This window comes from Hypanus sabinus, chromosome 23 (assembly GCF_030144855.1).
Source record: "Hypanus sabinus isolate sHypSab1 chromosome 23, sHypSab1.hap1, whole genome shotgun sequence".
In the NCBI taxonomy this organism is placed as follows: Eukaryota; Metazoa; Chordata; class Chondrichthyes; order Myliobatiformes; family Dasyatidae; genus Hypanus; species Hypanus sabinus.
This window is the reverse complement of record NC_082728.1, coordinates 25,817,294-25,829,856: the sequence shown is the minus strand read 5'-3', so window position 1 is coordinate 25,829,856 and position 12,563 is coordinate 25,817,294. Positions and strand designations below refer to the sequence as shown.

The 12,563-nt window shown below is 40.3% G+C and overlaps 1 protein-coding gene across 4 annotated transcripts in view; it reads right to left on the bottom strand.

Annotated features, from left to right (window-relative positions):
* sdk2b (sidekick cell adhesion molecule 2b) overlaps window positions 1-12,563 on the bottom strand; it is a 943,317-nt gene that overhangs the window by 30,477 nt on the left and 900,277 nt on the right. For all 4 annotated transcript variants that reach the window (XM_059948548.1, XM_059948549.1, XM_059948550.1 and 1 more), the window contains one exon: window positions 3,881-4,010. In XM_059948548.1, coding sequence (XP_059804531.1) covers window positions 3,881-4,010 — 130 coding nt within the window. The remainder of the gene's footprint in view (window positions 1-3,880; window positions 4,011-12,563) is intronic.

Genomic DNA, 12,563 nt, shown 5'->3' with positions numbered 1-12,563 from the left:
GAAGCCTTTGGGAAGTCTGCTTTTTTTATTTTTCTCCTTGAATTTTTGCCCCTTTCTTTCATTTTAAATATATCCATTACTTTTTGAGATATAAAAAGCCCCTTCTGGTATAATATCTAAGCATATATTATGCATAAGTGAATGTTGAGCACTCAATCGCTATTTAAGTTCCAATGTTGAACAGTAATCAGGAATGGGAACACTGATCAATGTAATAATTCTGCCCTGGGGCACTTTGTTCCATTACACACTGTTGCTAACATTGATAAGCAGAGATAACCAACCCAATGCAGAGTGGAGCTCAAACCAGAAGCTTTTCTAGTTTAACTCACTATTGTCAAGTGTGTTGAACCATAACAGAGTACAAGGGTCACTGCAAGTGCTGAGTAAGGTGTCTTTAACAGTAGTGGTGCTTCAAGTCAGCTTCAGGAATTATGTTTTTGTATCTTTCATATCATAGTGCCATATCCCCAGCAATTTTTTTTCCATTCTACACAGGCAGCAAGTACCTTGTACTTGTTGAGAAGAATAAAAACTGTGGCTCCTGTAGCCTGATACCTCTCTGTTTCAAAGCCATGTCCTACCATTCCTTCAGAAAAGGAGGCCATCTGGCCCTTTGAGTCCAGGTCAATTCGTCAGCAATTTAATCAGCTCTATCCCCTCCATCCCTTGCCTTGTATCCTGCAAATTATTTTTTTCTATTCATAAGTTCAAAGGCCTAACTCAATGAATAAACTTACTCAATGAGGTAACGTGCATCTTAAGTATAAGCTGAGCAGAACTGCAAATTCAAAACTAAAAAAAAGTGAATTTATAACTTTCAATTGAAATGAAGAATAAGCAATGGAAGATACTTTAAGATAAAAAAAATGTGAGTCAAATTAAATTATTTCTCACCTTAACTTTTTCTCCTTTGCCCCTTCTTCCTCAATACAAATTTAATAGCTCATGATGAAGTGTCATTCTACATTCGAGACCAAATTCTGATTGCTATTTTTTCATAGATATAGTTCAACTAGAGGATTGGTTCAGGAGAATCTCATTCTCCTTTTTACTCAATAGTCTTAAATTTTCAACAGGATTCAGTAGCAGGTAATTTCAGAGATTTGCCTCTTCCTGTCCTGACCCACCTCCATTTTCAACTCATCCAAAATCGCCTATCCTGATTCTCTGCGTACTCCTCAGCTAATGCCCTTCCCTTGGACAACATCGGTTGCATGGAGAGGGGAGACTTGCAGCTTGGGCAACTGCTGGTCTTCCACAAAAAAACCTTGCCCAGGCTTGCGTCCTGGAAACTTTCCAAGGCACAAATCCATGGTCTATCGAGACTAACGGAGGCCTACACACACTCAGTGAGCCCTGATAACCGACAGTGATTCCTGATCTAGCAATATTTCGGTTTTACATTTTTCCTTATTTTGATACTACTACCCTGAAGCCTCTCATTCTCTTTAACTTGTTCAGCTGAACCACAATCTGAAATCTTTGCACTGCTCTAATTCCAGATGATACTTGCATAACTATTGATGAAATTGGTTTAAATGCTGGCTTTTCCCAGCAACAGCACAAAAAAGAGGAATATTTAGTTTTACATGCCATCATACAATAGGTAGGTGGAGACACAAAAGACGGCAAATAGGAAGGTTGTCTGAGCCAAAGCTCCAGTCGCCTTTGAGTACAAATTAATCTCTTGGCTGACAAGAGGAATGTTAAATATTAACTCCAAATCATGATAGTCATGAATTAATAGTCTCATTTACAGTCAAGTACAAAAAATAAACTGAGAATTGAGGAGTTAAGAGACAACAGTACAAACCATATCCCCATGAGGAGTGAAAAGAGGTACATCTTCAAACTATAACCACAAAAAGGAAAATGGTTGAACACAAATTAAACACATCACAACATTAAGCTAATGTAATTAACGCAACTGAATTGTTTTGTTCCCAGTTACATGTTACATACTGCATCAAACAGGTAATGATGTCAGCTCTCTCGGATTACCAATCAAAGAAGACTGACAAAACCGAGAATTATGAAATGATTTTGTATAATGTACCCTATATGACGATGGTATCTTATTAGATTTCTAGATGGTACATTTGCAACTTCTCTGGTGAGTCTTAGGGCTCACTGAATACCTGTTTTGATTTAACTGGCTGGAGTGTTCTCTGATATCTTTAACCTCCACCTACTTCAAGCAGGCTTCAATTATACCAGTCCCCAAGAAGAATGTAGTAAGCTGCCTCAGTGACTGTTGCTGAGTAACACTTAAATCCACTGTGATCATGTGCTTTGAGAGGTTGGTGATGAAACATATCATGCCTGAGGAATGACTCTGATGTTCTCCAGTTTGCCTACTGCCATAACAGGTCAACAGCAGATGCTATTTCATTAGCTCTTCACTCTACCTTGGAACATCTGGACAAGTGAAGGTGCATAAATCAGAATGCTTTTTATTGACTACAGATTGGCACTAATAGTATTGTCCCCTTAAAGCTAATCAATAAGCTTCAAGATCTAGGCCTCAATACATCCTTCTGCAACTGGATCCACAACTTCCTCACTTGCAGACACTGGTCTGTTTGGATTAGCAACAACATCTCTACCACAACCTCCTTCAGCACAGGTGGAACACAAGGCTGTGTGCTTAACTCACATTATTCTTGCGACTGTGGGGCTAAGTAAAACTTTAATGCTATCCTTAAGTCTGCTGACAACGCTACGGTTACTGGATGAATCAAAGGTGGTGACGAATCAGCATAGAGGAGGGAGACTGAAAATCTGGCTGAGGGTTGCCACAACAACAATCTCTTACTTAATGTTCACGAGACCAAGGAGCTGATTTATTTTCTGCTAGAGGAGGAAACCGGAGCCCTGTAAGCCAGTCCTCAACAGGGGAACAGAGGTAGAGAACAGCAGCAACTTTAAATTCCTTCGTGTTATCATTTCAGAGGACCAATCTTGGGTCAAGCACCTAAGTGCCATTACAAAGAAAGCACGGCAGCTCTTCATCTAAGACTCTGACAAACTTCTATAGATGAGCAGTGGAGAGTACACTAACTGATTAGACCATGGCCAGGTATGGAAACACCGATGCCCTTGAATGGAAAAGCCTACCAAAAGTAGTGGATACAGCTCACTCCATCAGAGTAAAACCCTCCCCACCACTGAGCACATCTACAAGGAGCAGTGCTGCAGGAAAGCACCATCCATCATCAAAGACCACCACCATACGGACCATGTTCTGTTTTCGCTGCTGCCATCAGGAAGAAGGCAGAGAACCTCAGGACTCACACCACCAGGTTCTGGAACAATTATTACTGGTGAACCATCAGCCTCTTGAACCAGAGGGATAGCTTCACTCACCTCAAACACTGAACGGTTCCCTCACCCTATGGACTCATTTTCAATGACTCTTCATCTCATGTTCTTGATATTTATTGCTTGCTTGCCTGTTTGTTTATTTATTATTTTGCACTTGCACAGTTTGTTGTCTTTTGCACATGGGTTGTTTGTCCGCCTTGTGCACTTTTTTCATTGATTCAATGGTACTTCTTCATATCTACTGTGAATGCCCACAAGAAAATGAATCTCAGGATTGTGTGTGGAGATGCAGGTGTACTTTGGTAATAAACTTACTTTGAACTTCGAACTTTCTTAAAAGGAAGCTCATGTTTACATTTGGCCTATTCAACCAATAGCAATATGTCTGTTGATTTTCAGCAACACTGCAGAGTATCCTGAGCATCTAATTTGACTTCTGAAATATATGTGCTTTGCAATTCATGACATGTAAATTTTCATTGTTGCGTACTTCCAAGAATACTTCAGTGATCTAGGGTATCTCAAAGAGTCACAGTATCAAACTGGTGCTTACCTGAGAGTCTGACATTTCAGAGGGTTTCTCAGTTAGACTGCTGCTCTCTGCTGGGATTAGATCATTGTATTTTGTGCTGATATCCTCATCTGAGTAATGGAGGCTACCAGGACTTGGCCGTGGCGGTGATCTGTGGAAATGAGATACTTATGAAAGCCTGTAATAACCCTTGATAATTAAAGGCATGACATTTTTAATCAGTATTGGTTACCCTGTTGTGAACATAGAAATGAAAGGAAATACTCTGAAAGCAGGACACACCTCACATCACACAATTTTGAAAGCACTGTGTTTTGGAATATCTCCAAACAATTTTTAGGAGTCTGTTAGTTTATAAAATTTCAATACTATCCAGGCAGTGTGTGTGGGTGTAGGCCTCTGTTAGTCTGGATAGACCATGGATTTGCACCTTGGAAAGTTTCCAGGGCGCAAGCCTGGGCAAGGTTTGTTTTTCTTTATGGAAGACTGGCAGTCGTCCAAGCTGCAAATCTCCCCTCTCCACGCCATCGATGTTGTCCAAGGGAAGGGCATTAGGATCCATACTGGTGTCATCGCAGATCAAAGTGTGGGTAAGTGGCTTGCTCAAGGACACACACGCAGCCTCAGCCAAGGCTCGAACTAGGGTCCTTCAGATCACTAGACAAACACCTTAACCACTTGGCCACACAAACCCAAAAACCTTTTGCACCTTTTAAATATCTTTACATTGCTGCCAATCTTTGTGATTTAAAGTATTATATCATCCACTAGAAAATACTTTATGAAAACCTGAGTTTGTGAAACTCTCACATTAATATATGCATTTCTTACACTTTCAAAGTGTTTCATTTCCACTTATTTAGAACTTAATTCAGTGCTAGACGAGCAAAGAGAGAACTTCCTCAGAGGTAAAGCCAGTGAAGCATTCAGAAGAGGATGACCCCAAGTTAAATCTGAATTTGTGAACATCAATTAAATCAGCAGTTTAGGTTTTACAATTGGCCTCTAGTCCCCTTATTAGTTCACATGAGCAGTTTGAATCTAACTACTATTCAGTGATTCCTGCTGTAATATGTCCTCCCACCATGCTATATAATATGTAGCATAAGACTCCTATAAATCACAAGAGTAGCAGAAATCCTTCCTGTAACATTTCTACTGACTTCCAAGAATCCCTGGTCTGTGACCATTAGAAGTGGAAGCTTTCAGGATGGCATTGTCAGCCTTGAATTCATGAATCAGGAGCATGGGGATGTCCAATGTAAGCAACGTGAGTGCATGATCTCACTAAGTACCCTTATGCCTGTCCCAGCAAGTGTCTCTTGCCCATTTGTGGTACACATTCTGGATTCTACATTGACCTCACCAAAGCAAGTCATCTTCATTCTCAAGGCAATGCCTATAAAGGCGTCAAAAATAACCATCTGTGTGAAAGGAAATGATTAATGCGTTACACAATTAATATTATAAAATAGCAAGAGAGTCTGATAAGCTGCGTCCCGTCTGGTATGAGAGCAGCAGTGCATCGGACCAAAAGTCATTACCAAGGACTGTGAGGACGGCTGAGAGGATCATAGATGTCTCCCTACTATCCATCAGGGTATTTATCAGGAGCGCTGTGTTCGCAGGGCCCTTAGTATTATTAAGGATCCCACCCATTCATTCAGCATCCTCTTTGACTTTCTACCATCATAATGACAAGAACAATCATGATGGGAAACAGCTTCTTCGCTCAGTCCTTTAGGCTTCTGAACTCACTGCCGCATCACATTTGAAGTGTCACTGGTTAATTTGTGCTGTACCTTACAACGTTTAATATATATGCACTTTGTTTATCTATGCATAATTCATTTTTAGATTTAATTATTACTCTCCTGAGTTATTGTGCGTTACATGTGTGTTATGTGCTCTACTGTGCTTTACACCCTGGTCAGGAGGAGCTTTGTCTCATTTGGCGGTAGGCATGTTTATAGTTAAGTGATGACAAACTTGATAAGACTTTTAAAAAGTAGCTTTGCCTGGTGTGATATGAAATGATTAAGTCCTGGAAGGTCTCAAATGAGCATATTTCATCTTGGTATGATTGAGTAGTGCTACACTGACCAATAAAACTCCATTGCATTGACAATACAAACAAAAATAGAGCAGGATTCTCATCACTTCCAGTTTTCCATTGATCCAAGCTAATTGTACCTTAGTGTGGACATCATGTGAAATAGGCTGTATTATACTCATCACACAGTTTCTACTCAGAACAAGTGTGAAGAATGATTACATGGGAAAGTTGCCATGGAAAGAAGGAAGCTTGTGACAACACCTGAGAGAATTATTAGTATCTGAAGGGAGAGAAAAAAAATGTGAAAATGAGGAATAGGAAATATTAAGCCTATCTAATTACTGGAGTTATAGAGTCATACAGCACCAAAACAGGTCATTTGGCCCATCATGTCAATGTTGACCATCAAGAACTCATCTGTACTTATAAAAAAATCAACACTAAAAATATTGATGTAATGCTTTTGCCATCCCAGTGTCCTAACTACTGCTCAGTGAAATGGACCTAATTATTCATAAAACAACTGAAATTTTTTGCTTTGATCTTCATCACAGGAAGAGCTACAGTACGTAACAATTTTTATCTCAATGTTGTAGTTAATTTTTTTATTTATCAGCAATAATACATTTCCTGATAACATGTTTTAATTATATAACAATACCCAAAACTCTGATATTCTTTAATGCATGATCCAAAAAGCAGAGTATTCAGAAACAATGCCCCATTCACTCCAGACAATGCTGTATGCAATTTATTTAAACAATCTCAGCAGCACATGATACAGTCACAAAAGAGTGTTGGCTGTGTGGATGATTATTTGCACTTCCAACAAAATCCTGTGTTCTCAGTAATTCTCGCAATCCCTAATGACTAATGTTTACATGATTAAATATAAACCTTCATGTTGGCAAATATGTTTGCAATCCAAAGCACTTGAATATTCAGGTGTGGCATGACTGGTGTTTGGATCAGCTCTGAAACCAACTGTCTGAAATTGTATTTTGGTTTCTCATAGCAAACTTCCCCCGAATGATTAAACACCTTAGTCGAGAGAGATTTTGGTTTTGCTTCTCTCATCGACCCAGCGTATGTCTTTTATCATTAAGAGCACAGGACATAGTTGTGGATTTAAGTCCCACCCTATCTGTTCCAACATTCCAGTGCTACGTCTGAGGAAATGCTGTGGAATTGTTGTCTGTCATGTCAAATACTAAATCAACACTCCATTTTCTCCCAAAGCAGATTAAAATGAGTCTGTGGCACTATTTAGATAGAAGTTCTAGGGAATGGTGCATTATGAGAATTGTCATGTCCTTTTGGCTCTCCCAGGTAGGTCAAAATAATTCTATGAATTTGCTTTGAAAATATAATTTATCCCTTACTTAACCCTTTGACCAAGATCATTAAAATGGGCTGTTTGGTTTATTGTATTGTGTTTGTGATAACTTTATATAAATGGGTTACTATGCATTCTATATGCAAGTGTTAAGTACCTCATTGGGTTTAAAACACTTGGGCTGCCTCATGCTGTGAAAGAAACTATGTAAAGACAATTTTTTCTTCTTTTATCTTACTAAATCTGCAGTAAGATCCGGAAGCACAGGATCATAAAAATAACCTGTCATTTCCATTCAATTCCTTCTGTGCACTGAGCTGGAGGTGGGAAAATACATTTCCAGCCTGCTAAGTTGTTAAAACTAGTAAGACCAAGGCTGATATGGAAAGTTCAGAGGAGAAACAAAAAGGAAATAAGAGAAGCCAAAAAAAAAACGACAACTAAAAGAAAGGACTGGTGGCGTATAAAATAGTTGCAGCCATGTGAATTGGGAACAGATTGTCAGAAGAGATATGGGATGATCAAGTTCTGAAAAGAGAGCATCCATGGCTGATGAACTGAATGTGGATCTTACACCAGTCTTCACAAAGGAAAAAAGATGGTGCTGAAGATGCTGCAAAGAAAGATGAGATTCCAGATGGGATTAATATTGATAGAGGAAGTATAAAAAAAGGCTAATTGCAATTAAAGTGGATTATTCACCTGGCACAGATGGGATGTGTCCTAGACTGCTGTTGGAATTAAGGGAGGAATTTTCAGGAATCCTGCTATAATCTTCCAAACTTCTATTAAGTCAGTGCAGTGTCTGAGGAATGTAAAAATGATGTATGGTTCTTCTCGAGATGATGATTCTTTAGAGAAATGCGTCTTCCACTATTTCATTCATGGTTCATGAAATCATATTAAATATTTCTGAGTTATGTAATTGAGCTCTACAAGAATGTGAATAATTTCCTTTTCTTCTTGTAATTCAGTGAATGATCAACCGGTTCTCTAATCAGCTGTGTAACTTCTGCTCATATTTGGCCAGATCACTGCAAATGGAGTTTGGGTATGACTAATGTTCTTCCTCTTTATTGCTCATTTCCCTCTACTTTTCTGGAAAGGGATATCAATAACAGTCCCCACAATAAGTAATGGAGGTCTCTGAAAATTGATAATATTCACTCCGACCCATGTAACTATTCAGAATGCAAGGAAGCAGCTGATAACTTCCCAACAGAAATAAGAATCATTCTGTAATGCACTCTACTTAACAGGTTGCATTTGAGTTGCATTCCTGGAGAAAATGAAGCTATAATGTTGATGATATGAAGAGATACCAACTGCACCACTATGAAATGCAGCATGAAGTACGAGCAAAGCAACAAGTTTGGTGATGTCGAATTAAGTGCTGCAGCAAATTAGAAAATGACCTACCTTTAAGTAATTATCTTAACCTTTTATGGCCTCTGTTAGTATTTCAATGATTAGCAGACCAAAGGAAACCAGGCACATTACATCGAAAGGTAAATACTGCATGTATTTCAAATACTTGGCCGTGCAGTTGATAGTTAGAATATATGCATTTTATTCATTTCTCATGTACTGTAGGTTATAGGGATTTTATGTCACTGCTCCTTCAGGTCCTGTGAACCACCTGGCTGATGTACTGTATATGTCTACGAGGGGTGATTGATAAGGCCTAAGGTAGAAGGAGTCAATTTTAGAAAACATAGCACATTTATTTTTCAACATAGTCCCCTCCTACGTACCTCCAGAAAGTATCCACAGATGGGTGATTGATAAGTTTGTGGTCTGAGGTAGAAGGAAATGAGTTATACAGCTCTCATTACATGCACATTAGGTCAACTCTTTGAGTGATTATGCAGAAAGTTTGAAGTTAATAACTCATCTCCTTCTACCCTAGGCCACAAACTTATCAATCACCCATCTGTGGATACTTTCTGGAGGTCCAAGATCCCTATGATCCACAACTGCTGGACTAAGTGTGTAAATGTAGGAGGGGACAATGTTGAAAAATAAATGAGCTAAGTTTTCTAAAATTGATGCCTTCTACCTTAGGCCACGAACTTATCAATCACCCCTTGTATTTTGAAATTGCAGCTTTGGTTCAAAAAGTAGCAATCTTAGCTTTGAACCAGGGAATTAATTGTAGGTACAAGACCCATAAAATGCTTTAGGATGTTATGACATGAAGTGCATTACATAATATCTTTTGACTGAACTTGAAAAATAACATTAGATGGAATCCAAAAGATAAAGGACTGCAGACTGCTGGAAATCCCCGACAGAAAATGAGGTGTTGTTCTTCACGCTTGCATTGGGTCTTGTCATATCAGTGCAGGAAGCCAGAGACAATCAAACTGGTCAGTAGGAGTGGGATGAAGAGTTAAAGTGAGAGATCAGGATTGCCCAGACAGATGATAAACACAAGAGGTTCTGCAGATGCTGGAAATCCAGAGCAACATACACAAAATGCTGGAGGAACTCAGCAGGTCAGGCAGCATCTATGAAAATGAATCAGCAGTTGACATTTCTGGCTGAGACCCTTCATTAGGGCTGGAAAGGAAGGGGGAAGTTGCTAGAGTTAGAAGGTGGGCGGAGGGAAGCAGGATAAGACAGAGGGTGATAGGTGAAGGAGAGGAGTATGAAGTAAAAAGCAAGGAGGCAATAATTGGAAAAGCCAAAGGGCTGGAGAAGAAAGAATCAGATAGAGGAGGAGTGGACCATGGGAGAAAGGGGAGGAGGAGGGCACCAGGGGAGGTGATAGGCAGGTGAAGAGAAGAGATAAGAGGTCAGAGTGGAGAATTGAAGAAGAGGGAAGGGGAAGGGAAAAATTTACTGAAAGGAGAAATTAATGTTCATGCTAGTTGGAGGCTATCTAGATGGAATATGAGGTGTTGCTTCTCCCTTCATCATGGCTGAAGAATAGGCTATTGACCGACATGACAGAATGGGAATGAGGATAGGAGTTAATGTGGTTGGCCACCAGGAAATTCTGCTTTTTGCAGGTGGAGTGGAAGTACTCAACAAAACAGTCCCCAAATTTACGTCAGGTCTCATTAATGTAGAGGAGGCTGCATTGGGAGCACCAGGGCCAGTACACAACACCGACAGGTTCGCAGGTGCGGTATTGCCCCTCCAGGAAAGACTGTTTGGGACGCTGAATGGAGTTGTGAGAGGAGATGAATGGGCAGGTGTGGCATTTCTGTCACTGTAATGGAGATTAGAGGGGAGGGACGAATGGACACAGGAATCATGGAGGGGGCGATTCCTCTGGAAAGTGGAGTGTGGGGGCGGTGAAGGTGAGACCCAATGTAAATTGGAGACTTCTTTGCCAGGCACTTACGCTCCATCTGACAGAACAAGCGGGATCTCCCAGTGGCCATCCATTTTAATTCCACTTCCTATTTCCATTCTGCTATGTCCATCCATGACCTCCTCCACTGTCATAATAAGGCCACACTTAGGTTGGAGGGACAATGCCTGATGTTCCATTTGGGTAGCCTCCAAATTTATGGCCATTTCCCATCCTCTTTTCCCCCTCTCATGTTATCTCCTTGCCCGTCCATCACCTCCGTCTGGTGCTCCTCCCCCCTTTTTTCTTTCTTCCATGGCCTTCTGTCTCTTTCACCAATCAACTTCCTAGCTCTTTGCTTCGTACCTCCCCCTCCAAGTTCCACCCATTGCCTGGTGTTTCTCCCTCCCCTCCCCCAACTTTCAAATCTACTCCTCAGCTTTTCTTCTCCAGCCTTGCCGAAGGGTCTCGGCCCAAAACGTCAACTATGCTTTTTTTCCATAGTTGCTGCCTGGCCTCCTGAGTTCCTCCAGCATTTTGTGCATGTTGTGGGGGGGGGGGCGGGGGGCGAAAGGTAAATGTGTGTTTTGTGGTAGGGTACCTTTGAAGATGGCAGAAGGAGTGGAGAATGATGTGTTGGCTCATGGGGTGGTAGCTGAGAAATCCTCTTCCTTTCTGGCAATCCTGATGAAGGGTCTCAGCCCAAAACATCTACTGTTGATTAACTTCCATAGATGCTGCCTGATCTGCTGAGTTCCTCCAGCGTTTTGTGTGTGTTGCCCATACAGATGAACACATTTGCTCTGTAAAGCAGTCACCTAATCAACATTTGGTTTCATTGCTCTAACGGAGACTACATAGTGAACACTGAATGCAGTATACAAAATTGAAAGAAGTGCTTCACTTGGAAAGACTCTTTGATTCCCTGAAGGCTTCTCAGTTTGTAATTTTAATCTTTAACTTTTGCCAGCAATAGTTCATTTGATGGATACAGAAACTATCCTTATAATTACAACCCAGGAGACATAATTCCTTTGAAGTACCCATCCCCACTTACCACCTTCTCTGTTTTTTCTCTTGTGCAATACTGTATACAGGTCCTTAACTTAAAATACTAACTCCTTTTCCCTTTCCACAGATGATGCCTGACCTGTTTGTGTGTCTTCCAGCATTTTCTGTTTGTATTAATTTGTTAAGAATTTATATCATTCTTGAATCATTTCTCTTGCTATCTGCTAATCTCTTCCAGTAACAGAATCTGGAAGGATATATTTGTTCTGGTAGGTTGAAGTCAGGCACAAGGACAATACAGCTTCCCCAGTGGACATAAGATAATCTTTTGATGTCATAAATGTCCGTTGTCTATAGCTATCTATATTGTATCGCTCTACATACACTTGCTCTAATTATTATTATTACTGGCTTGAATGATGCTTGTACATGCATGGGAGAATTTGGGTAAAGTTGGATTTCTCTAGGTCAGGTTAGCCAAAAGCCAGGAAGTCCCTTTATAGGTACTCGTTTCAGACACACATAACACAACAATCATTGCAGCTTAGTAGACCATGAGTTTGTGGCAGGTTTGAGGTCTTTGTCTTCAAATATCGAAGTTATCAAAAGGCTGACACACCAATGGCGAATTTAATCACTTCAGTGAGATGTACCTGAAATATAATGGAAGGGTCCCGTTTTCCATGGTTTCTTGAGAACTTTTATTGTTGGAGATCAGTGTGTTGTACAGCAGATGAGGTTGGCAGAAGATGTTGATGTCATGTTGAGTGCATTTCCTCATGTGCTTCGATGAATGTGTCAATAATGACTTGGAGCAGAGCCTCTGAACGGGGGCAGATAAAATCATGCCTGCACACTTAAGCTTAATCACGGAAACTGGGAATACCAGTGTGGGAGTGCAGACTGAACATCTTCAATTAGTCTTGTAGTTTAGCTGAACTACAGAAGGAAGCAAATAAAAACACAAAGTGCTGGCAGAACTCAGCAGGCCAGACAACAT